Raw genomic sequence first — 26,289 nt, forward strand, 5'->3', positions numbered from 1 at the left:
CTCAATGGAGAAACAGGAAATTAGACCTGTAATTCGGCCATCTTGTTATTACTTCATCAAGAATGGCAGAGTAGGGGTGGTACACGTTTCTTGGACCTGAATATACAGACTGGAGAAGGAGTGAACACTCCTAACTTCTGCTGCTCTCAGAATGAGATTTTCTTCTTTGATCTTAGTATTGCTCTGAACTGGATCCTTGAATTGTTTTATTTATTATCCCACATTTATTAAAAAGTATTACAAATCCATAAACCAACAGAGAACACCAGTCAGGCTCTCATGACCAGAGACAGACAGGATGACATGGGTTCAAAAGAGAGGACATCAGAACTGACATGGATTCCTAGGATGTATCACACACAATCCTGCATCCAAGTGCTCTCATTCCCAGGCAGGAGGCAGGGAGGGTGGTGATATGCGGGGTGAGACCCCTCAATCATTACTTTGAAGGAACTCACCTCCATGGTGAGAGGTCATGGCACCAGGAGGTATGTTAAATGAGGACTAACAGATGATGTCTCACCAGGAGCCTGTGGGTGATCCTGACAGGCAGAGGACAATTGTCCACAGTCAGTTTTCTCCATGTACCATTTGAATCCCCAGGAATCACACCCAGGTCATTGTCCTAGGCAGCATTTCTACTGAGCTCCATATCTCACTGCCATACACTGTTATGTTGTTCATTAATATAGCATTTTAAAATTCTTCATTTACCATACACTTATAAAATGTTATGACCATGATGGATCATCTTGAGAAATCCACACAGTTTTTTATACCATGGCTCTCATGGGTTTTGACCTCACCAATTAGGCTAGAATAACTACACGGTCAGCCCCATGCCTCTCCCTGTCTCTTGCTCATGCAGGGCTGGGATTACAAATTCCTGCCATATCCCTGATTTACAGTGTGGCTGCTCCACATCAAACTCAGGCCCTGCTACCCATGAACACCTCCCTACCTGAAACATCTCTCTTGTTCCCTTGCATGCCTCTCATAATAAACTTCCCAAAAGAGTCCCCAATCTTTTGGAATGACAGGTGCTCATCTGACAGGTATTTAGGGTGTGGCTTGACCAAGCTTGTCCTTAAATTTGTTATGTATTCAAGGATGATATGAAACTCCTACAGACCCTCCTATCTGTGCCTCCCCTCAGTGGTGAATACAGGTGTGAATGATCCTGATCCTTTGTATCTCAGTGAACAAAGAACATCATTTTCTGTCCATGACAGGCAAGAACACACTCTACTAGATGAACATCTATGGCTCAGTGAGGTAAGAATGTCCTCATGGACATGAGCACTCACCTCCAGATTTCATCTACCTTACCCTGCCTGTCTGAGGTCTCTGGTTACAAGGTCATCTGGTTACTAACCCACCCAAGGAGGGCCTGGACCTGACAAGACTGCCATAAGTCAGCTGCTGGACACCAGGTTTTTAATACAGCAGCCTCTGGTGGGGTTTAAGGATGCTAACTAAGCCCTGTGCTCAGCTGCACTGCTGCCACCTGCTGGCTCCATAATCCCAAGTCCTGATCTCTTCTTGGGACAGGAAATCTGTGGTTTGTGCGCACACAGGGCTTTTGCATATGACAGGACCATGAGGAGTGTCAGCCTGCAGGGTTGGAGTGATGCTGAGGGAGTAGCACATGTGTCCCCACCTACCCACACACCCCAGAATGAATGAGTAAGTATTATTTAAAAATTATAACCCACTTTGGTCATGGGCATACAAGTCAAGATTTGGGAGGAGGAAGACAGAAGCACATGGATCTCATTGAGTTTGAAGCTGTATGGTCTATGTATCCAGATTTTAGAGAGGAAAGGGAACAGACTTAAAACTTGTGTTAAAGAATAAACAAACCAAAATAAATCCAACAATGTGACCAATAAATCCCAGCCAAACCTACAAAAGTCTATGTATCAAACAAAACACCAATCAATCAAAAACAGAAACACAAGGTTGATGGTGAACTTGGATGGTGTTGCTAATTACCATACCTGAGGTTGTCCTCTCCACTTCCATACATGGGCCCAAACTGACTTGCACACACAGGCACTGGAACTCAAACATGTACCATGCAAGGATCCTTTCACATATGGTCTGCTACAACATATTACCCGTCATCATCCTGACTAAACAAGGTCTCCCTAAGACGAGGCACTGTGATTCTGGAGACTCTAGTTCGTGACATTGTTCACAGCATACAGACTCTCTGACTTTATAACTAATTAACTTATCCCATTACAGCAGGGGGAGAAAACAGGCTATACCCTTCCTGTTTCTCTGTAGATAATCCAATTCCAGAGGCATCCTTCAGATAACACATACTGCAGGCTCTGTGGGCCCAGGAGATACCCTCATAAATGAAAACTGTCCCTGTCTTCTCCCTTCTCGTCACCACTTCCTTACACATACACTCATTGATCGCTCTTCCCTAGTGAAAACACAAAGATCCAGAGTGTGGTAACAAAGTTCCTCTGCAGACTGGTGCAGGGACAGAGTGGAGAAGCTAGAGAGGGTGGGGGAAGAATGGCAGCTGGTGGTGTAGACAGAATGCTCAGGCCGAAGTTTCACTTTTATGATAGCACAGTTGCCTGCTGCCAACTGACCTCATGTTTCTTCCCTAGGATGACATCATGGTCTTCATCTGCCTCACTGCTCCTCAGCCTCAGATGAGCTCTTGCCTTCACACCTGTCCAGGGGAGTCCCCAGGAAGAGACTCCACACTGTGTTCTAAAGGGCCAGTGAGTGGGACTGGGGAAAGAGTTCAGTCTCCCCCAACATCTGCTGATAGCCAAGGACAGAGACATTTATAGGTATGTCATCAAGTTTGTGGTCACAGAAACAAAGAAACTCACACCCCCCTCCTCAGGGTTATTATATTTAGCTTAAAACAAACCAAAACCAAAACAAATAAATGAACAAAAAAATGGAAAGTGTTAATACCCTACCATGTGGGTACATTTAGTAGGATGCAGCAGCAGGAGATTTTCTGATTGTGAGGCCAGCCTTTGTGTACAAAGCATGTTCCAGGACAATCAGATGTACATAATACAGAAACCCCCTCCTCCAAAACAGAAGAAAACAAAAACAAACTTACAAAAACTGAAGTATTGCTAGTCAACATATATTTTATATAAATATGGAGAGAAGCTAAGTATCATATTCAAGTTCTCCATCTCCAACGAAAAGGAAGCTGAGTGAGGGCCCTTTTTCATGACACACTTTACTGTTTTCAGTTTTGTTAAGCTTTGCTGTTGATGTAACAACAGAGTCTCATGTAACCCAGGCTGGCCTAAACTCAAGAAGTACCAAGAATAGCCTCTAATTCTGTGGTTCTCAAGCTTCCTAATGCTCTGACATTTCTTCCTGTTGCGGTGACTACAATCATAGAATTATTTCATTGGTATTTCATGACTTCAATTTTGCTACAGTTATGATCATAATATAAATATCTGATATTCAGGATACCAGAAATGTTACTCCTGTGAAAATGTTCTCCTAGCTTCAAAGAGGAGGTGACCCATACGTTGAGAATCTGTGTTAAAATTGATAATATTTCCATCACTACCTGTCAATTGTTGGGATGACAGGAATGGTATGATCCCCAATTTCTTTTAGTGCTTTTTCTTACTCATCAGTTCAGTCTAGGGAATATAAATTGCAAATATTTGTCACCAGGGCAGAAGACAATATCTACTCTCTAGTTGGAACATAATGTTCCCTTTTGGGAACAGAACAGAGACACAGTCTGCTTAACTGTATACAACCTGAGCTTAAGCACATATGTACAGATGAGAATGTTGGCTCTGTAAGTCTTTGCTATGGGCTTATCTCTGGATTTTCCCTCTTATTCAATGGAAAAGGACCTGAGAAGTCACATGACCATTTGAACAAGTGGATTAAGGCTCCTTCTTTCTGGTGCATGAGACTCCTTGAGATGACTGGACAAACCAGCATCATGGCAGCCTTCTGTGTAAACACATCAGAAATGCTCAATATCACCATGCCCATGAGAGCTACTGAGTTCAGTCTCAGGGGCTAGGATGCAGTCACAACCAGAGTAGACATCTCACAGCTGTTCCAGGACACTTCACATTAGCCACATCAGTTTTGGTGACCTCCTCGAGACCAAACAGTTTCCCAATGACCAAGAAAAAGCCCATGGATGATATTCATTTGATGCTTGTGATTGGAGAAGTGGAGCTGTATCCATACCTCTTCATTTATGGCTCACTATGGTTGGTAGATCTCTATTGAGCATGGCCATGAAATTGTTCTGTCATGAGAAGCATGGTTTCATTCCTTCTGGGTCACGGTGGATGGTTTCCTGTGTACCCACAAATTTATATCATAAGGAGACCTGCTAATATCAAACATTAGGACAAACTGGACGTGGGACAAATTTCCCATTTTAGGAGAGAATCGAGAATGCAGAACATCAACACGGAAGGAAATGAGAAAGTGAGGGCATACAGTTTGGCTTGTGAGTAAAGAAAGCTCAACATGGGACCCAAGCAGGCCATGCTCTGACACTTGATGTGAAGCATTTGGGGTTGCGGGGGGCTCTGGATGAGATGTCAGCATCCAGAGAGTAGCAGGAGGAGAACTCTGATTGTCAGGCTGTGGGTTTCAATGAAAACCATGTCCCTTACATCTATCACAGTGACCTACACCCTAGACACAGTCTACACTCTCTAAGAAGTGTCAGGAAGGGAAATGGATGGGGGCTCAGGAGAGACACTGAGATGGATTGTGGGAGTAAGATATTTATTAAAAGTGTCAATGACTCCATGAGCAGAGAGAGAACAGCACAATCAGGCTCTCAGGCCCAGAGACACACAGGAGGACCTTGGTTCCAAGGAGAGGGTATCCGAGCCGCCATGGCAGAAGTGGGGGTTATCCAAGAATGACTTTCACAGGAGAATCCTTCAGCCATGAGCTCTGACTCCCAGAGAGAAGACATGGAAGACTGTGGGATGCAGGGTACGTGATGTAAACTCACCTGATGAGAAATCCTAGCAGTGGGGAGCCTGTTAGTTGAGGAATAAATGATTATTTGTCACCAGGATCTGGTGGCCGACCATGAGACACAGATGACAGTGTTCTCTGTGTACCATTTGGGTCCCCAGAAATCATTCCCAGGACACTGGGCTAGGCAGCAAACTCCATTTCCCACTGAGCTATCTCACTGGCATATACTACTTTTCTTCCTTTGTGTGTAATTTAAAATATTTCAGATAAAATCAATTTGGAAAATGTTATGTTCATGATGTATCACCTTGAGCAATCCCCCCTCGTTTTTAAAGACACAATCTTTCACAGGCCAGAAACTCACCAGTTGTTCTAGACTAGGTGTTCAGCCAATCTGTCTCTGCCTGTCTCTTGCTTGACCAGGGCTGGGATTGCAAATTCCTGCCACATACCTGGGTGCGAGTTCCTGATCCATCAAACTCAGGTCCTCCTATCCCTGTGCCATGCGTTTCTGACTGAATCATCACTCTGGCTACCTTCCATGCCTCTCATAATGAATTCCCCATCAGCTCCTCTTCTGTCCCTTGAGATGACAGGCACTCACCTTACTATGCTTTAGGCTTTACTCTGCTGGCCTGTAGGAGAAGAAACTATGTCAGTGGGTCAGCCACACTGGTTCTCATTCCTGCCTCTCACCTCTTCTCTGTGTGCAGAAAACAGGAGGGGACCAGGGCATCACACATGTCTCCTACATCCAGGTAGGCACAGGTCTGAGAATCAACAGGACCTGACACCAGGAGTCGGCCTAATTTCTGTACAACACAGCATGTCAGATGACTACTAGTGAACTCAACCATATCCTGTCTCCCTTTCAGTCCTTTTCCCTACTCTACTTTCTTGACACATCTCTGCCTTCTCTGCTCTGCACTCACTGTATCTCACTCTTGCCCCCCTGAAATCTTGCTTTCTAGCTGTCCCTCTCACTGTAGGCTGCTGCAACCTGCAGTTTGAGACTCAGGGATATAATCCCAGTCAGACTTCTGCAGTCGTTCAGTCTGCTGCTCTTCCACCTCTCAGTTCTTCTACTTACAGTGACAGAGGGCAGAGCCTGTCTGAAACAGTGGGATGCACATTTAAATGTTCATTTGTAAACTTCCATTACACTCCACCATCTATGCATCTCTCTCCTTATCCTGTAGTCCCAACGGCTTTAAATCAACTCTGACCTCACTTCACATGTAGGTCTTGTGTTGGGTGTACAAGAAATTTGGAGCCCAGCGGCCTAAGGCTTCCTATGTAACTGTAGATAGACTTGAACTCCTGATTCCCTTCTATGGATTTCCCAAGGGCTGAAATTATTTTGTACCCCTCTTTGTCCCCATTTTTATTTCTTAGAGTACCCATGAATATTTGAAGACAAATAATTTGTTTATGCAAAAATGTAATGGGATTTTGCAAAAGAACATTGTATTTTCAAGTGTGTGTGTGTCTGTTTGTGTGTGGTGTATGTGTGTGTTCTCCAGGGACATAACGTATAAAATTTTCCGTTCTGAAAATTTGCTTGAATTTAGAGTACTTCCCTAAACTTTTTGTAAAATTTACTTTGAACAGGGCATAACCACATGTGAATATTTGCAAATGTGAACACTTATGTGCTGCTGGAAGACAACCTTGGGCATTTTCCTTTAGGAGCTGTCCTCTCTAGATTGTGAGGCAGCAAAGTCATTGGTCTCATGCAGTACATAAGGTGGCCAGCACAGGGAGCCTCGGGGATCCTAGTGTATCAGGCTGTCCTAGCATCTGATAACTCTTTCTATGGCTCCTGGGATGATGCTCATGTGATTGTTTGTGGAAAAATCACTTCAACTGAGACACTTCAATGGGTGTTTCATGATTTCGCTGAGGAGGGTGAGATTTCTAGTGTCCAACTCTTGCTTGTTGTAGTGTTAAGTTCTCCATACACATTTCTTTCTCTTTCTGTGTCCATTAATTTCCATTATACTTACACATGCCCAAGTCAAAGTGGTGTCTCTACTTATACATATCACTTCCTATAACGTGTTGTCTGCAAAAGCTGGTCTACCCTCATTTCTTCTACAGCAGACACAGTTCTTCCAGATGAACAGTCAGCCCCTGAGGTTCCTAAATGGCTACTTGAATTCCTTAGGAGCAGGCGCTTTGTTCATCTGCATTTGCTCCTCTGATTTCCAGGTGGTCAGCAAGGACAGCAGGCTCCATGCAGTTCTTGAGGAGTTCAAGCAAATTTCCCTCCTTCTGTTCTCTTTAATATTCCCTGCCCTTCTCCATCTCCCTGTGGGGAAGCTCATGTGAGGCCTCTCCTGGTCCACTTACCTTTGCTTCCACCACAGGAAGATCACCCATCCATAGAAGGGGATGATGACCACAACTTTGGACACGACCATCCCAACCATGGCTCCCAAGTTCAGCAGTGAAGGAGTCCTCTGGCCCCTTGTGTCCTCCAGGCCAGCTATGGGGACTGCAGAGGGGATGATGGAGGGGCTCTCCACGGTAGTACTGGGAGCTATGGAGAGAAGAAAAGTGAGAAAATCCTCCGTGGATGAAGTGAGGAATGGGTATCACACCTTGTCTCCTCGGTTGGATGTGGGATGCTCATGAAGGAAAGCCAGGGTGGAGTTGTAGATGAATTCCCCATGGAAGTCCTTCCATCTCCAGGCTATGCTCATCTGCGGATCCTTGGCCAACTCCCAGGGGAAGTAGAAGGAGAAGGAGATCTCAATGGAGCCGCCCTGGACTCCAGAGAGGAGAGCTGGTTGGTTGACACCAAAGTCATTTACTCTTGTATCCTGCTGAGTTCCCTGGGAAGGACAGGGAGAGTCTGAAGCCACTGCAGGGATTTAAAAGTCAACCCTGAGCATCCTGAGCCTTCATCTGCAGGGAGGGGTGGGACACAGGGCAGGACTGTCCCTATGGCTTCGGGACAGGAAAAAGAGGGAAGGGTTGGGTTGTGCTCACTCTGAAGGCTGAGCTCTTAGGAAAGAGAGGCCTGGCTGGCTCCTCTGCCAGACACTCTACACAAGACCCCCACTTTTCCCAGCCATTCTGTCCCTTCCTCTGTTTCAGTCCCTGCTAATGAAGTCCCCACCACTAACCAGTGTGCAGACATGATGCCGACAGCAAAAGGAGAAGTTGAGCCATAGCCAGATTCGTTTCAGGAAGTGAGACCAGCAGGGCCATCAGGCAGTCAAGGTTGCTCTCTGTAGGGACACTGGGGCACTCAGCAGTCCAGAGAGAATCAGGGTAAATAAAAACACATACTCAGACATTCTCAAGTGGACGACTGAGTTTGACAGGACCATCTCCACCTCCGTGTGGCCAGCAACTTCCTTTATTGATCTGGTTTCTTCTTTTCCGATGTTGCAAAAGATCCACCCTTGTGGTTACTGACAACATGGCAGTGTTCTTGGACCCAGCCCCCACTTTTGGTAGGGAGACATATCCTAGCCCTTGGCATAGCTGGTTCTCCTCTCTTCCACCTTGACTGTCTACCTTATCCACACTATTGCATCTCCTAAGTGGTTTGTAATCTCTCTGCCCCTTTCCTCTATATTTCCTCTATTCCTTCACTCCCCCTCCTCAATCTCTTTTGTATTATGTCCCCCACTGTGGCAGTAAAAAAATTTTAACTTGAGTATTTCTTATATACATTTCGAGTGTTATTCCCTTTCCCGGTTTCCGGGCAAACATCCCCCTCCCCCCTCCCCTACCTTATGGGTGTTCCCCTCCCAACCCTCCCCCCATTTCCGCCCTCCCCCCAACAGTCTAGTTCACTGGGGGTTCAGTCTTAGCAGGACCCAGGGCTTCCCCTTCCACTGGTGCTCTTACTAGGATATTCATTGCTACCTATGAGGTCAGAGTCCAGGGTCAGTCCATGTATAGTCTTTAGGTAGTGGCTTAGTCCCTGGAAGCTCTGGTTGCTTGGCATTGTTGTACATACGGGGTCTCGAGCCCCTTCAAGCTCTTCCAGTTCTTTCTCTGATTCCTTCAATGGGGGTCCTATTCTCAGTTCAGTGGTTTGCTGCTGGCATTTGCCTCTGTATTTGCTGTATTCTGGCTGTGTCTCTCAGGAGCGATCTACATCCGGCTCCTGTCTGTCTGCACTTCTTTGCTTCATCCATCTTGTCTAATTGGGTGGCTATATATGTATGGGCCACATGTGGTGCAGGCTCTGAATGGGTGTTCCTTCAGTCTCTGTTTTAATCTTTGCCTCTCTCTTCCCTGCCAAGGGTATTCTTGTTCCCCTTTTAAAGAAGGAGTGAAACATTCACATTTTGATCATCCGTCTTGAGTTTAATTTGTTCTAGGCACCTAGGGTAATTCAAGCCTTTGGGCTAATAGCCACTTATCAATGAGTGCATACCATGTATGTCTTTCTGTGATTGGGTTAGCTCACTCAGGATGATATTTTTAAAAAGGTTTCTTTTATACCACATTAGTGCCAGCGCCATAGGGCCACATGGTATCTGTTGGATATTTTCATTTCAGTCAACAAAGCTTCTCACACACTATGTTCCATCCCATATCACACAGACAATGGGTACTCTCTGCGTCTAGCAACAATCTCTCCACCCATCTAGTTCCCAAGACAGGTTGACACGGTTCCAGACATACACATCCCGATTCCATGGTAGCCCAATGTGTCCAGTCACCACACAATCTCTTGAACTCAATTAAATCACCACATGAAAGAACACACAACACAATAACCTCTGACCCAATTGATAAGATATAAATGCCATCCTAAATAAGATATAATTTGCTCATCTAGACACATAAACTCCTATACACATCCATCCCTTAAGAATAGTCATGGCAGAGTCAGGCGTGGAAAGCAGCCTGAGTGGCGGCGATGGTGGCAGCAGTGGCAGAGACCCATAGCGCCTTGAGCTGGGACCCAAAGGGAACGTGGGGCAACGGTGACGGCGGCGACCTAGTGACAGCGCGAGAGGTACTAAGTGTAACATGTGTGCGTGAATATAAGCTAGTCGTTCTTGGCTCAGGAGGTGTTGTGAAGTTGGCTCTGACTGTACAGTTCAAGGAATTTTTGTTGAAAAATATGATCCTATGATAGAAGATTCTTATAGAAAGCAAGTTGAAGGAGATGCACAGCAGTGTATGCTTGAAATCCTGGATACTGCAGGAATGGAGCAGTTTACAGCCATGAGAGATCTGTACATGAAGAACGGACAAGGCTTTGTGTAGGTTTACTCCATCACAGCACAGTCGACATTTAATGACTTACAGGATCTAAGAGAGCAGATTCTTTGGGTTAAAGACACTGACGATGTTCCAGTGATTCTGCTTGGTAATAAATGTGACTTGGAAGGTGAAAGCATTGTAGGAAAGGAACAAGGTCAGAACCTAGCAAGACAGTGAAACAACTGCATTCTTAGAATCCTCTGCAAAGTCCAAAATAAATGTTAATGAGATCTTTTATGACCTAGTGTGGCAAATTAACAGAAAAACCCTGGTGCCTGGAAAGGCCCGCAGAAAGTCATCATGTCAGCTGCTTTAATGTACTGAATGCATTGTAGCTCTGAGCCAGGTCTGAAGAACTGTTGCCCATTTCAACACTGCCAGCATTCCAACTTTGTTAAACCTACCAACATCTTAAATGGACTTTCCTGCGGTGGTACCCTGTAAGAGGCAGACGAAAGCTACTCCATCAGTTTGCACATTCTAATCACTTTCCAGTATCACGAGAGGTTTTTACTTATATGATAGTTCTAGAGTATGCAGCTGGTAAAACCAGAGGCTACATCCAGTATTACTGCTAAGAGACATTTTTCATCCACCAATGTTGTACATGTATGAAAATGGTGTACTGTATACTTTAGCACACCCATACTTTGTATTGGAGAGTACAATAATGTAAATGCTAAAAACACCACTATTTTAGCATAATAAAAGAAAGTCCAAAGAGCTCCTATATAGACTACTCCAGATAACTTTGCTTCTTTGATACTCGTAGCTTACTGTAATTTTATTAAATTCAAGGTCATTATCATTGTATTATACAAGATAAGCGCTTTGATTAACACAGCTATATAGGTTTTTTTTTATTTTTTCAAAAACCTGTGGAGACAGTGATCTTGTCTTTAAAATATGATAGTCCTTTCAGTAAATGTCTTAGATTAAAGACGTTGCCTTTAATATCTGTTGGGAAGGAAATGTCCAGACTTTTCAAATCTCCTTATTATATGTTTCCTTCTTTGTTTACATAGGGAACAATGTTTATAGTAGTCTGTACAGTGGGCATCTACAACAAGAAGTGTGTATTTTCAAACAATTTTTTAATGATTTAACAACTTTGTAAATCATTTTCAGGCTTCTCCAGCTGTAGATTCTCACTGTGCCTCCCTTGCTTGCTCATGCATACATGTGTCTGAAATACCAAACACACAGGATTAGTATCTTTGCCTGTTAGTGATTGTTTCCATGTGTTTCCATGTTTTGGTAGAGATGTTAAATGGTGGACGAGTACCATGGATGTGAATGTGCGAAGTAATTTTAATCATGTGTAATTGGTCACAAGGCTAATCTGCAGTAACTTGCTGTTCTATTTAACAATGCCTTGTTTCTTTGTATGCATTAACGTTTGGGTGTAAAGATTGTGTGTCCATCCAACAGGGAGCCACAGTATTTAAATTGACCAACCTCATGTTACAACTTTGAGGTGGCCAAATGTAAACTCAAAGCCTTAATTAAAGTGAGGCAATTTTAGATAACGTAGCATCCGTAGTTCAATAAATTTGGATTGCCATGCCAAAACAAAAACAAAAACAAAAATAGTCATGGCAGTCCAGACATTGCCCAGACGTGAAGGGAACCAGTCAACAATTCTCTACACCCAAATCCTGTGGAAGGGAGAGCTAAACCTTCAGAGGGGCAGAAATACCTGGGAAGCCAGAAGAGCTACACTCTGCCCACATTTCTGACTCCAGAGAAAAACACCTAACACCATCTGGGACCATGATGCACCGGGGCCCCAGGAACAGGTGGCACAGGCCCTCCTGGTTGCCACCCTCACCGACAGCTCAACAGCAGCCCCCCACGAGCAACTTGAGCCTCGGGACCACAGGTAAGACCAACTTTTCTGCTCCAAGCAACGTGCCTGGTAGACTCAGGACACAGGCCCACAGGAACAGCTGAAGACGAGTAGACAGGAAAGACTACACGCCCAAAAGCAGAACACTCTGTTCCCACATCTGGCTGAAAGAAAGCAGGAAAACAGGTCTGCAGCACTCCTGACACACAGGCCTATAGGACGATCTAGCCACTGTCAGAAATAGCAGAACAAGGTAACACCAGAGACAACCTGATGGCGAGAGGCAAGTTGCCTGACTCCCAGGACACCAGGACGGTCACTATCCACAGTCCTCCATATATTTGTGGTTATCAATCACATATGAGCAATTCTCCAAACCCTTCCACAGGTATAGGGCATGACAACAGGTTGCATAGGCTCCAGACAGATATCCATTATAAAGAGAAAAGTAAAGGCCTAGCAGCTTACAAAATGAACCTTTCCTTACTAGACACTTCTCCCTGCAAAAAGTATTTAATCACAAGCCCATGTTGAGAAGTAGAGAAGAGTTTTACTCATCCACTTTCTGCCATGACAATAAAGGTTAAAACCATGGACCGTCTCTTTTCATTAGGATACACCATGGGGAGCTTCAGAGAAACCCCTTTACCTACAGAACCATCATCTAATCTCCCATAGAAGGCCTCTCTGCATTCACAGGCATCTCTACCAGGAAGACAAACCAAGCCCACAAAGTGTAGTCAAGGACTCTCCCTGCTGGACCAGCCAGCCACAGCTCTCCCTTTTCACCCTCAGCCCTGGGCTAGATCCATTCTGTGGACCCCCATTGTGTTGTCTAGTCTTCCGTGGCATTACAGCAGTGCTTGGATGCACAAGAGCCTGAGAACCCAAAAACTCTGACCTCCTTGGAGGCCCGGGGACTCCTGAGCCATCCCCAGATGTGTCCTGCTTCAGACCATGCTGCCCCACACCTACAGAACTGTACCAATGTTTACCATAGGCAACCAGGTGGTAGATTGTATAAGATTGTATCCGTAAGGAATAAAGAGGATAATTTGTTTCACCAAAGTCCCTCTGAGGCTGCTTGTTTTATTGAGCTGTAACACCCTAAGGGAAGAGTATTCTCTCCTAAAGCTTTTGTCACAGGAAGCTGCTCCAGCCTACTGCAGTCACTTCCTGTTCTCATGCCCAAGTTCCTCTAGTACTTTTTCCTACTGTTTCTCTCAGGCCAGAGAACATACATTGTAAACAAGTTTAGCCGGGGGAGAAGTCAACATCTGCTTGCAACTTGGACCATAAATGTTGTGCCCACCTTGGCCAGCAAGGAAGACACCACACGGTTGGATTCTTCTCAACAGCTGTTGACACAGGGACACAAGCAGCAAAAGCGCTCGCCTTATATACACAACAGTATGCTAATATTCTTTCAGGGATTGGCAGGGCACGAATCACCCCATGTCATCCCAGCAGGGTAGGCTGGCCTGTTTATTTACACACGACTTCATAGCCTGGCACTTGTTGGCTATTCCCAGCAAATGCACTCATGTAGGGGACGGTGGCAATTCAAAAGAAAACAAATCCACCACACAAAGAAGAAAAGAAACAAAATTATAAGTCCTACCCACAAGGGATCAATTGGAGAAAACAACATTGCTGTAGTTCACAGACTTTATAGCCTCTATACCAAGGCTTCCATAGTCTCTGCTTACCTCCAGAGAACTTTATCATCCCTTACCCGGGAACTTACCAACAGCGCCTTCCTGGGTTTGAAGAGTTCTGAAACCACGAGGATGTCCTCGGGACTCCATACGGACCACCAGTTGTCGCGCCCACCTCGGCCAGCAAGGAAGACACAAAACGGTCGGATTCTTCTCAACAGCCTTTATTGCAGGACCACCTCATTGCTGATACGGGGACCTCAAGCAGCAAAGGCCTTATATACACAACAGGCTATGGCTGTGCTACTTGTCCTCCAGGGATTGGCGGAGCATGAATCACCCCATTAGCATGGTACCACCCTGGCCGGATTGGTGCCAGGGGCAAACCCGTGCATGCGCAGTACTGTTGTTTACCACAGGAGGGCACCGGATGTCGGCTCCATCTTAGTTCGCTGGGACTGCGCCCTACACATAAAGTTCCCTTGTAGCACATCAGAGACCCCGTCTCCCTGCGTGTATTCAGTTAAGGATGGTGGCCATGTCTGAATAAATGCTGTGGGAGTATCTATGGTTTTTCACTATTGAATAATGGAAATGGACCCGTGAAGTCACATGACCATTTGAGCAACTGAATTTAGGTCACTTTTCTGTGTGCAGCTGCCTGTGGTGTTGAGATGCAAATGGACAACTATGGATGACTACACAGACCATCATGGCATCCTTCTGTATGAACACATCAGGAATGCTCAGAGAAAACACCACCCCAGCTCTAAAGGTCACCATGCCCATGAGTGCTGCTGAGTTCAACCTCAAGAGGCTTGGGTGACAACCACTGTAGACACAACGAAAAAATTCCAGGACCCTTCACTTTAGCCACAAGAAGGCTTGGTGACCACTCGATGACCCCAGTTATCTCCATTTACTCTCATGGATTGGAGATAATTTTCCAAATGCCTCAGCAAAGTCCCATGAATGATACTCATTTGAGGCTTGTAATTGGTGGACTGGAGTTGATTGGTAGCACACTGCAGCTATGACACACTGTGCTTGAAGGAACTCTATCAAGCATGGGTCAGAATGGAAAGTTTCTGTGCTCTGTTAGGAGCAGGTCTGCTGACTATCAAAAGTTAAGACAGACTGAACATGGCAAAAAGGAACTATCCTAGGAGAGAACCCAGAGTCCAGAATATCAACATGGCAGGAAATGAGAAAAGTAGTGTGTATACTTGGACATTTCAGGAAAAGGCCAACATGGACCTTAAACATGACATGTTGTCTGTCACTGAATGTGAAGCATGGAGGGGGGGGGTCAAGTTTCTAGATGAGATGGCAGTGTGCAGGGAATAAGGGAGAGGGGAACCCTGATTTTCAGGCTGTTATTCTCAATGTGGACCCTGATCCTTGCCCCTGTCCCACTGACTTGAATCCTAGACAGAGTCTACCACTCTCTTAGAGGTCACACATGGGAGAAAAGGGTCAAGACAAATACTGAGAAGGATGCTTGGAGTGAGACTTTCATTTGCTGGACTGGTTCTTCTTCTGACCTTAAGGTCTACAGGAAAGATGAGCTCTCTGCTGGAAGGATAGGAACAAAGTTTTTCCAGGGTTGTTCACTCACAGGATCTCTTCTGAATTGTGTCCTGTGAAGAAACAGGTTTCTCTGAGAGGTTTTCAGTGATAGAGCTGTGATTTATTGGAAGTAACAGAGGCTATATGAAATTTCCAAAATGGTTATTGGTTATAGGATGAATGTACATGATTGGCGTGTGCTGAGGGTCTGAGAGAGCTTCATTTGCATGAAAAGATATTACAGGTTATAGATATGTCTCTATGGCAAAAAATGAAATTAGACCTGTAATTCGGCCATCTTGTTATTACTTCTTCAATAATGGCAGAGATGGGGGTGGTACAGGCTTCTTGGACCTGAATGTGCACACTGGAGAAGGAGGGAACACTCCTAAGTTCTGCTCCTCTCAGAATGTGATTTTCTGGCTTGATCTTAGTATTGGTCTGAACTGGCTCCTTGAATTGTTTTATGTATTATCCCACATTCATGAAAAAGTATTACAAATTCATAAACACTCAGAGAACACCAGTCAGGATCTCATGACCAGAGAAAGACAGGATGATATGGGACCAAAGGAGAGGACATCAGAGCAGACATGGGTTCCTAGGATGTATTACACACAATCCTGCATCCATGTGCTCTCATACCCATGCAGGAGGCAGGGAGGGTGGTGATATGCAGAATGAGTCCCCTCAATCACTACTTTGAAGGAACTCACCTCCATGGTGAGAGGTCATGGCACCAGGAGGTCTGTTACCTGAGGACTAACAGATGATGTGTCACCAGGAGCCTGTGGGTGATCCTGTTGGGCAGAGGACAATTGTCCACAGTCAGTTTTCTCCATGTACCATTTGAGTCCCCAGGAATCACACCCAGGTCACTGTGCTAGGCAGCATTTCTACTGAGCTCCATATCTCACTGCCATACTCTGATTTGTTGTTCATTAATGTAGCATTTTAAAATACTTCAATTACCATAAACTTATAAAATGGTATGACCATGATGGATCATCTTGAGAAATCCACACAGTTTTTATACCATGGCTCTCATGGGTATGGACCTCACCAATTAGACTAGACTAGCTACACAGTCAGCCCCATGCTTCTCCCTGTCTCTTGCTCATGCAGAGCTGGGATTACAATTCCTGCCATATCCCTGATTTACAGTGTGGCTGCTCTAGGTCAACATTAGCCCCTGCTACCCAAGTACACCTTCCTAGCTGAATCATCTCCCTTGCTCCCTTGCACGCCTCTCATATTAAACTTCCCCAAAGGGGCCCCAACCTTTTGGGGTGACAGTTGATCTGACAGATATTTAGGCTGTGGTTTGGCCAAGCTTGTCCTTAAATTTGTTATGTATTCAAGAATGATTTGAAACTTCTACACACCCTCCTACCTGTGCCTCCCCTCAGTGGTGAATACAGGTGTTCATGATCCTGCTCCTTTGTCTCTCAGTGGACAAAGAACATCATTTTCTGTCCATGACAGGCAAGAACACATTATACCAGATGAAAATCTTTGGCTCAGTGAGGTAAAAATGTCCTCATGGCCATGAGCACTCACCTCCAGATTTCATCTACCTTATCCTGCCTGTCTGAGGTCTCTGAGTAGAAGGTCATCTGGTTACTAACCCACCCAAGGAGGGCCTGGACATGACAAGACTTCCATAAGTCAGCTGCTACACAACATGTTTTTAATACAGCAGGCTCTGGTGGGGTGTAAGGATACCAACTAAGCCCTGTGCTCAGCTGCACTGCTGCCACCTGCTGGCTCCTTAATCCCAAGTCATGATCTGTTCTTGGGACAGGAAGTCTGTGGTTTTGGTGTGCACACAGGGCTTTTGCATATCACAGGACCATGGGGAGTGTCAGCCTGCATGATAGGAATATGAGTGATGCTGAGGGAGTAGCACATGTTTCCCTACCTACCCTACACACCCCAGAATAAATGAGTAAGTATTATTTAAAGTATTATACCCCACATTGGTCATGTGCATACAAGTCTAGATTTGGGAGGAAGAAGACAGAAGCACATGGATCCATTGAGTTTGAAGCTGTATGGTCTATGTATCCAGATTTTAGACAGCAAATGGAGCAGAGTGAAGACTTGTGTCAAAGAATAAACAAACCAAAAAAAATTCAACAACATGACCATTAAATCCCAGCCAAACCTACAAAAGTCTATGTATCAAACAAAACACCAATCAGTCAAAAACAGAAACAAAAAGTTCATGGTGAACTTGGAGGGTGTTGCTAATTACCATACCTGAGGTTGTCCTCTGCACTTCCACACATGGGACCAAACTGACTTGCACACACATGCACCAGATCTCAAACACATATCATGCAAGGATCCTTTAACATATGGTCTGTTACAACATATTGGCCGTCATCATCCTGACTAAACAAGGCCTCCTTAAGACGAGGCTCAGTGGTTCTTGAGACTCTAGTTCCTGACATTATTCACAGCATTCAGACTCTCTGACTTTATAACTAATTAACTTATCCCATGACAGCAGGGGGAGAAAACAGGCTCAACCCTTCCTGTTTCTCTGTAGATGATCCAATTCCAGAGGCTTCCCTCAGATAACACATACTGCGGGCTCTGTGGGCCCAGCAGATAACCTCATAGATGACAACTGTCCCTGTCTTTTCCGTTCTTGTCACCACTTCCTTACACACACATGAATTGATCTCTCTTCCCTAGTGACAACACAAAGATCCAGATTGTGTTCACAAATTAACTCCCCCAGGCTAGTGCCGGGACAGAGTGAATAAGCTAGAGAAGGTGGGGGAAGGATGGCAGCTGGTGGTGTAGACCTGGTCCTCAGCCTCAGATGAGCTCCTGCCTGCACCCCTGCCCAGGGGAGTCCCCAGGAAGAGACTCTATACTGTGTTCTAAAGGTACAGTGAGTGGGGCTGGGGAAACAGTTCAGTATACCCCAACATCTGCTGATAGCCAAGGGCAGAGACATTTATAGGTATGTCATCAAGTTTGTGGTCACAGAAACAGAGAAACTCACAGCCCCCTCCTCACGGTTATTATATTTAGCTTAAAACAAACCAAAACCGGGGCTGGGGATTTAGCTCAGTGGTAGAGCGCTTACCTAAGAAGTGCAAGGCCCTGGGTTCCGTCCCCAGCTCTGAAAAAAAGAACCAAAAAAAAAACAAAAAACAAAAACAAAACAAATAAATGAACAAAAAAATGGAAAGTGTTAATACCCTACCATGTGGGTACATTTAGTAGGATGCAGCAGCAGGAGATTTTCTGACTTTGAGGCCAGACTTTTGTGTACAAAGCAAATTCCAGGACAATCAGATGTATATAATAGAGAAACCCCCTCCTCCAAAACAGAAGAAAACAAAAACAAACATACATAAACTGAAGTATTGCTAGTCATGTTATATTTTATATAAATCTGGAGAGAAGCTAAGTATCATATTCAAGTTCTCCATCTCCAACGAAAAGGGAGCTAAGTGAGGGCCTTTTTTCATGACACACTTTACTGATTTCAGTGTTGTTAAGCTTTGTTGTTGATTTAAAGACAAAATCCCATGTAGCCCAGGCTGGCCTAAACTCAAGAAGTACCAAGAATAGCCTCTAATTCTGTGGTTCTCAAACTTCTTAATGCTATGACATCTCTTCATGTTGAGGTGACTCCTATCATAGAATTATTTCATTGGTATTTCATGACTGTAATTTACTACAGTTATGATCATAATATAAACATCTGATATTCAGGATATCAGAAATGTGACTCCTGTGAAAACGTTCTCCTAGCTTCAAAGAGGAGGTGACCCATATGTTGAGAATCTGTGTTAAAATTGATAATATTTCCATCACTACCTGTCAATTGTTGGGATGACAGGAATGGTATGATCTCCAATTTCTTTTAGTCCTTTTTCTTACTCATCAGTTCAGTCTAGGGAACATAAATTCCAAACACTTGTCACCAGGGCAGAAGCCAATATCTACTTACTAGTTGGAACATAATGTTCCCTTTTGGCAGATCAGAGACACAGGCTGCCTAAGTGTATACAACCTGAGCTTAAGCACATATGTAGAGATGAGGATGTTGTCTCTGTAAGTCTTTGCTCTGGGCTTATCTCTCAATTTTCCCTCTTATTCAATGGAAAAAGACCTGAGAAGTCACATGGCCATTTGAACAAGTATATTAAGGCTCCTTCTTTCCGGTGCATGAGACTCCTTGAGATGACTGGACAGACCGGCATCTTGGAAGCCTTCTGTATAAAAACATCAGAAATGCCCAATAACACCATGCCCATGAGAGCTGCTGAGTTCAGTCTCAGGGGCTAGGATGCAGTCACAACCACAGTAGACATCTCACAGCTGTTCCAGGACACTTCACATTAGTGACACCAGTTTTAGTGATCTCATCATGACCCCAAATATCTCCAGCTTGTCTCATGGCATTGGGAACAGCTTCCCAATGACAAAAGAAAGGCCCATGAATGATATTCATTTGAGGCTTGTGATTGGAGACCTGGAGCTGTATCCATACCTCTTCATTTATGGCTCACTATGGTTGGTAGATCTCTATCGAGCATGGCCATAAAATTCTTCTGTCATGAGAAGCATGGTTTCATTCCTTCTGGGTCACTGTGGATGGTTTGCTGTGTACCTGCAAATTTTTATTATAAGGTGACCTGCTGACTATCAAACATTAGGACAGACTGGACTTGGGACAAATTTCCCATTTTAGGAGAGAATCGAGAGTGCAGAACGTCAGCATGACAGGAAATGAGAAAGTGAGTATATACAGTTGGGCTTGTGAGTAAAGAAAGCGCAATATGTGAGCCAAGCAGGTCATGCTCTGACACCTGACGTGAAGCATGTGGGGAGGACGGGTGGGCTCTGGATGAGATGTCAGCATCCAGAGAGTAGGAAGAAGAGAACTCTGATTCTCAGGCTGTGGGTTTCAATGAAAACCATGGCGCTTACATCTATCCCAGTGACTTGCACCCTAGACACAGTCTACACTCTCTAAGAAGTGTCAGGAAGGGAAAAGGATGGGGGCTCAGGAGACACACTGAGATGGATTGCTGGGAGTAAGATATTTATTAAAAGTGTCAATAACTCCATGAGCAGAGAGAGAACAGAACAGTCAGGCTCTCAGGCCCAGAGACACACAGGAGGACCTTGGTTCCAAGGGGAGGGTATCCGAGCCCCCATGGCAGAAGTGGGGGTTATCCAAGAATGATTTTCACAGGAGAATCCTGCAGCCATTAGCTCTGACTCCCAACGAGAAGACATGGAAGGCTGTGGGATGCAGGGCGTGTAATCACCAACAACTACTTTGATGTAAACTTGCCTCCCTGGTGAGAGATCCTACCACTGGAGAGCCTGTTATTTAAGGAATAATAGATTATTTGTCACCATGATCTGGTGGCCAACCATGAAACACAGATGACAGTGTACTCTGTGTACCATTGGGGTCCCCAGAAATCATTTCCAGGTCAATGGGCTAGGCAGCAGACTCCATTTCCGACTGAGCTATCTCCCTGGCATATACTACTTTTCTTCCTTCATGTGTAATTTAAAATATTTCAGGTAACATCAATTTGGAAAATATTATGTCCATGATTCATCACCTTGAGCAATCTCCCTCGTTTTTAAAATCACATTCTTTCACAGGCCTGAACCTCACCAGTTGTTCTAGACTAGGTGTTCAGCCAACCTGTCTCTGCCTGTCTCCTGCTTGACCAGGGTTGGAATTGCAAATTCCTGCCACATCCCTGGGTGCAAGCTCCTGATCCATGAAACTCAGGCCCTTGTACCCCTGTGCCATGCGTTTCTGACTGAATCATCGCTCAGGCTCCCTTCCATGCCTCTCATAAAGGACTTCCAAGCAGCTCTTCATGTGTCCCTTGAGATGACAGGCACTCACCTTACTAGGGTTTAGTCTTTACTCTGCTGGCCTGTAGGAGAAGAAACTATGTCACTGGGTCAGCCACACTGGTTCTCATTCCTGCCTCTCAGCTGTTCTCTGTGTGCACACAACAGGAGGGGACCAGAGCATCACACATGTCTGCAACATCCAGGTAGGCACAGGTCTGAGAATATGCAGGACCTGACACCAGGAGTCAGCCTACTTTCTGTATAACACAGCATGTCAGATGACTACTAGTGAACTCAACCATATCCTGTCTCCCTTTCAGTCCTTTTCCCTACTCTACTTTCTTGACATATCTCTGCCTTCTCTGCTCTGCACTCACTGTGTCTCCCTCTTGCCTCCCTGAAATCTTGCTTTCTAGCTGTCCCTCTCACTGTAGGCTGCTGCAACCTGCAGTTTGAGACTCAGGGATATAATCCCAGTCAGACTTCTGCAGTCGTTCAGGCTGCTGCTCTTCCACCTCTCAGTTCTTCTACTTACAGTGACAGAGGCCAGAGCCTGTCTGAAACAGTGGGATGCACATTTAAATGTTCATTTGTAAACTTCCATTACACTCCACCATCTATGCATCTCTCTCCTTATCTCGTAGTCCCAACGGCTTTAAATCAACTCTGACCTCACTTCACATGTAGGTCTTGTGTTGGGTGTACAAGAAATTTGGAGCCCAGCGGCCTAAGGCTTCCTATGTAACTGTAGATAGACTTGAACTCCTGATTCCCTTCTATGGATTTCCCAAGGGCTGAAATTATTTTGTACCCCTCTTTGTCCCCATTTTTATTTCTTAGAGTACCCATGAATATTTGAAGACAAATAATTTGTTTATGCAAAAATGTAATGGGATTTTGCAAAAGAACATTGTATTTTCAAGTGTGTGTGTGTGTGTCTGTTTGTGTGTGGTGTATGTGTGTGTTCTCCAGGGACATAACATATAAAATTTTCTGTTCTGAAAATTTGCTTGAATTTAGAGTACTTCCCTAAACTTTTCGTAAAATTTACTATGAACAGGGCATAACCACATGTGAATATTTGCAAATGTGAACACTCATGTGCTGCTGGAAGACAACCTTGGGTATTTTCCTTTAGGAGCTGTCCTCTCTGGATTGTGAGGCAGCAAAGTCATTGGTCTCACACAGTACATAAGGTGGCCAGCACAGCCTCAGGGATCCTAGCGCACCAGTCTGTCCTAGCATCTGATAACTCTTTATATGACTCCTGGGATGATGCTCATGTGACTGTTTGTGGAAAAATCACTTCAAGTGAGACACTTCAATGGGTGTTTCATGATTTCGCTGAGGAGGGTGAGATTTCTAGTGTCCAACTCTTGCTTGTTGTAGTGTTAAGTTCTCCATACACATTTCTTTCTCTTTCTGTGTCCATTTATTTCCATTTTACTTACACATGCCCAAGTCAAAGTGGTGTCTCTACTTATACATATCACTTCCTGTAACATGTTGTCTGCAAAAGCTGGTCTACCCTCATTTCTTCTACAGCAGACACAGTTCTTCCAGATGAACAGTCAGCCCCTGAGGTTCCTACATGGCTACTTGAATTCCTTAGCAGCAGGTGCTTTGTTCATCTGCATTTGCTCCTCTGATTTCCAAGTGGTCAGCAAGGACAGCAGGTTCCATGCAGTTCTTGAGGAGTTCAGGCAAATTTCCCTCCTCCTGCTCTCTTTAATGTTCCCTGCCCTTCTCCATCTCCCACAGCTAAGAACATTCTCCGTGGGGAAGCTCGGTTGAGGCCTCTCCTGGACCACTTACCTTTGCTTCCACCACAGGAAGATCACCCATCCATAGAGGGGGATGATGACCACAACTTTGGACATGACCATCCCAACCATGGCTCCCAATTTCAGCAGTGAAGGATTCCTCTGGCCCCTTGTGTCCTCCAGACCAGCTGTGGGGACGGCAGAGGGGATGATGGAGGGGCTCACCACGGTAGTACTGGGAGCTATGGAGAGAAGAAAAGTGAGAAAATCCTCTGTGGATGAAGTGAGGAATGGGTGAGTATCACACCTTGTCTCCTCAGTTGGATGTGGGATGCAGAACAGCTGTTAGAAGTTCACACAAGGAAGGGAACACATGCTTAAGGCTGAGACTCCAGAAGAGTAAGCTCAGATGCACAGTCCCCAAGTGTCCTGGCTGTGTGTTCACTAATTTTCATTGGGTCACACATAACTACGTTAGAAAAATTCGGCGATGTTTTTTTTCCACTCAATATATGTAACATACAGATATGGTTAGTTCATAGTGAGTTTGCTGCTTGGACACAAGAACCTGAGTTTGGTCTCCAATATCAATATCAAGAACCTGGTGAAGGGTGCATGACCCTTGCTCCTAGCCCAAGAGACAGAGGCAGGCAGAGCCCTGTGAGTGGACAGGTAACCTGGTCTATGTGTCTAGTTCTGTGTCAAACAGAGCCAAGTGATGTAATCCGAGAGCTGAGGAGGTGGAGACAGACTTGTGCCTGGGGCTCACTGGCCTGCCAACCTAGATTCCATGAAAAACTTAAAGCCAGTGAGAGAGCCTGTCCCCCAAAAGAAGGTCGATGAGAACTTAGGCTTTCCTGTAGCCACTACATACATAAATATATGTACAAACACACACACACACACACACACACACACACACACACACATGCACTTGCCATACACACTGAATATGCCAAAATGTGAAACAGAAAAAACACAATTTTAGCTTTTCGTGTGCAGCTCTGTCCAGGGCAGAATACATTCCTTTGCTTTACACACATAACTGAGAAAATTTTTCCCAATATTTACCTATTTCCGAATTCTAAACCAGGGGTACTTGACCTGTGCGTAATTATCCCAACATGGATTACATATCAGGTATCACATATTTCAGGTATTTGTTGTGATTCATAAAAATAGGATAATTAAAATTATGAAGTAGCAATGATATACTTTTAGGCATGTGGGTCCCCAGAACATGAAGAACTTTATAAAAGATTTGCACCTTTAGGAAATTAGAGAATGACTGAACTAGACACATACATAAAATGGCTCCTTTCTCTCTAAGTCCAGGCAGCAGTTATCAAACCCTACCACAGGTCACCATGGTAGCTGTGGCCTGCACAGATACCTGCTCTGTGCACATCAACCCATATTTTGGCTTAGGACAGTCAAGAGGCACCTCAGGATGTTGTGGCACATGCTGTACTGCCCACAATCAGTAGGCAGAGGCAAGGCAGATTGCTGTGAGTTCGAGACCAGATTGATCTATATTGTGAGTATTGGAAAAGCCAGGGCTACAAGCTGAGAAACTGATATAAAATAAATAAACAAGATAAAAAGAAAACAGGAAATAAAGAAGTACTCACATTTACAAAAATGTGTGGTTATGGGGAGCAACAAAGAAAGGTTGAAGGAAACAATGCAGCAACACACAGGACCCAGATTCTCTTGGTCCCTATGCAGGAACACAAGTCACTACAATGGGCTCAGGGCTCCCAATCCAGGGGACTCCAGTTCCTTCAGCATCAGAGGGGCTGTAGGGATCAGAAGACAGAGCAGCCACATCATGGAAATGGAAACACTTTCTTAATCATTTTCTAATGACTGAAGGGACTGGGGAGAGAAGATAGGTGTGTCCTGGGGAACTATGAGGTGAAATGAGGGACTATGGTGACATGTGGCAGTTACAGTTAGACCTGAGAACACCAGAACATCCAATGGCCCCTACTCTATGTTCTGTGCTGACATTGGAGCTATGTGAGGATGCTGCACATAGGTACCAACTAGAGCCCTGCCACAGAAACAAGAGAGTCAGCTCCATCCTGGAGAATTATATTCACCTTGAGGTCACAGGTGAAAGTGGACAGGACTGTAGTTAGTTTTGGGACAATAAGGGTGTGAACTATGGGTTACTGAAGCCTAGAGTCCTGTCTGATTCTGTTTGAGCAGAGGATGACAGACATAGGAGGCAGCAAAGACTTCTCCCAACTGCAAGGAAAGATGCTGGTGGCAGATGTTTGGGCAGAGCTGACGGAAAGGAATATGAAAGGAAGCTCAGAGTTTTGAACCCTGATGTGATATCTAGGGAACAAGGAAGCCACAGGTGTCAAAGCCTGAGTCATGGTGACTCACCATGAATGATGATGAGTTGGGTTCCAGCTACAGACTGCCACGACTTCATGCCTTCAGTTGTTTGCAGAGAAACTCTGCTGATATATCTGGCCTGGTCATTCTCCTTTAAGTTCAGGATTCTGAGGACACCAGATGTCTGACCCTGTGTCCAATTCACAATAACCCGGCCCTTAAAATGTTCATGAAGGAAAGCCAAGGTGGAGTTGTAGATGAATTCCCCATGGAAGTCCTTCCATCTCCAGGCTATGCTCATCTGAGGATCCTTGGCCAACTCCCAGGGGAAGTAGAAGGAGAAGGGGATCTCGATGGAGCTGCCCTGGACTCCAGAGAGGACAGCTGGTTGGTTGACACCAAAGTCATTTACCCTTGTGTATACTGCTGAGTTCCCTGGGAAGGACAGGGAGAGTCTGAAGCCACTGCAGGGATTTAAAAGTCAACCCTGAGCATCCTGAGCCTTCATCTGAAGGGAGGGGTGGGACACAGGGCAGGACTGTCGCTATGGCTGGGGGACAAGAAAAAGAGGGAAGGGTTGGGTTGTCCTCACTCTGAAGGCTGAGCTCTTAGGAAAGAGAGGCCTGGCTGGCTCCCCTACCAGACACTCTACACAAGACACCCACTTTTCCCAGCCATTCTGTCCCTATCTCTGGTTCAGTCCCTGCTAATGAGGTCCCCACCACTCACCAGTGTGCAGACATGATGCCGACAGCAAAATAAGGAGTTGAGGCATAGCCAGATTCCTTCCAGGAAGTGAGACCAGCAGGGCCATCAGGCAGTCAAGGTTGCCCTGTCTAGGGACACTGGGGCACTCAGCAGTCCAGAGAGAATCAGGGTAAATAAAAACACATGCTCAGACATTCTCAAGTGGACGACTGAGTTTGACAGGACCATCTCCACCTCTGTGTGGCCAGCAACTTCCTTTATTGATCTGGTTTCTTCTTTTCCGATGTTGCAAAAGATCCACCCTTGTGGTTACTGACAACAT

The 26,289-nt window shown here is 45.1% G+C and overlaps 1 protein-coding gene and 1 pseudogene across 6 annotated transcripts; one reads left to right on the forward strand and one right to left on the reverse strand.

The window, feature by feature from the left end:
- Positions 1–26,231, reverse strand: Pilrb1l2 (paired immunoglobin-like type 2 receptor beta 1 like 2). Of its 6 annotated transcripts, none has more exons than XR_010056496.1 (5): positions 25,989–26,230; positions 22,963–23,152; positions 5,582–5,612; positions 5,009–5,036; positions 1–4,333 (listed from the first exon to the last, which is right to left on the reverse strand). XR_010056496.1 is itself a non-coding variant. In XM_063271773.1 (4 exons), exons 1-3 carry the CDS (start codon positions 26,071–26,073, stop codon positions 5,600–5,602), a joined length of 288 nt encoding a protein of 95 aa, XP_063127843.1. In that variant the 5' UTR covers positions 26,074–26,228; the 3' UTR covers positions 4,341–5,036; positions 5,582–5,599. The 6 variants fall into 6 exon arrangements, 3 of the variants coding, with proteins under 3 accessions (XP_063127843.1, XP_006249130.1, XP_001062063.4); XR_010056497.1 differs by lacking the exon at positions 25,989–26,230 and adding an exon at positions 24,542–24,964; XR_001840747.3 differs by lacking the exons at positions 22,963–23,152; positions 25,989–26,230 and adding exons at positions 7,330–7,519; positions 8,109–8,322.
- Positions 9,866–11,385, forward strand: LOC103693637 (ras-related protein Rap-1b pseudogene; annotated as a pseudogene).
- Positions 26,232–26,289: the final 58 nt, after the last annotated feature.

Source organism: Rattus norvegicus, chromosome 12, assembly GCF_036323735.1.
Source record: "Rattus norvegicus strain BN/NHsdMcwi chromosome 12, GRCr8, whole genome shotgun sequence".
Taxonomy (NCBI): Eukaryota; Metazoa; Chordata; class Mammalia; order Rodentia; family Muridae; genus Rattus; species Rattus norvegicus.

Bases quoted from the DNA above. Each gene is read 5' to 3' on its own strand.
- Pilrb1l2 (XM_001062063.8), bottom strand. From the start codon at position 26,073: ATGGCCCTGCTGGTCTCACTTCCTGGAAGGAATCTGGCTATGCCTCAA. The intron at 25,695-25,988 runs GTGAGTGGTGGG...TGTCCTTCCCAG, and splicing joins GGCATCATGTCTGCACACTG to GGAACTCAGCAGTATACACA. The intron at 23,153-25,307 runs GTGAGTCACCAT...TTCTCTCCATAG, and splicing joins CCAACTCATCATCATTCATG to CTCCCAGTACTACCGTGGTG.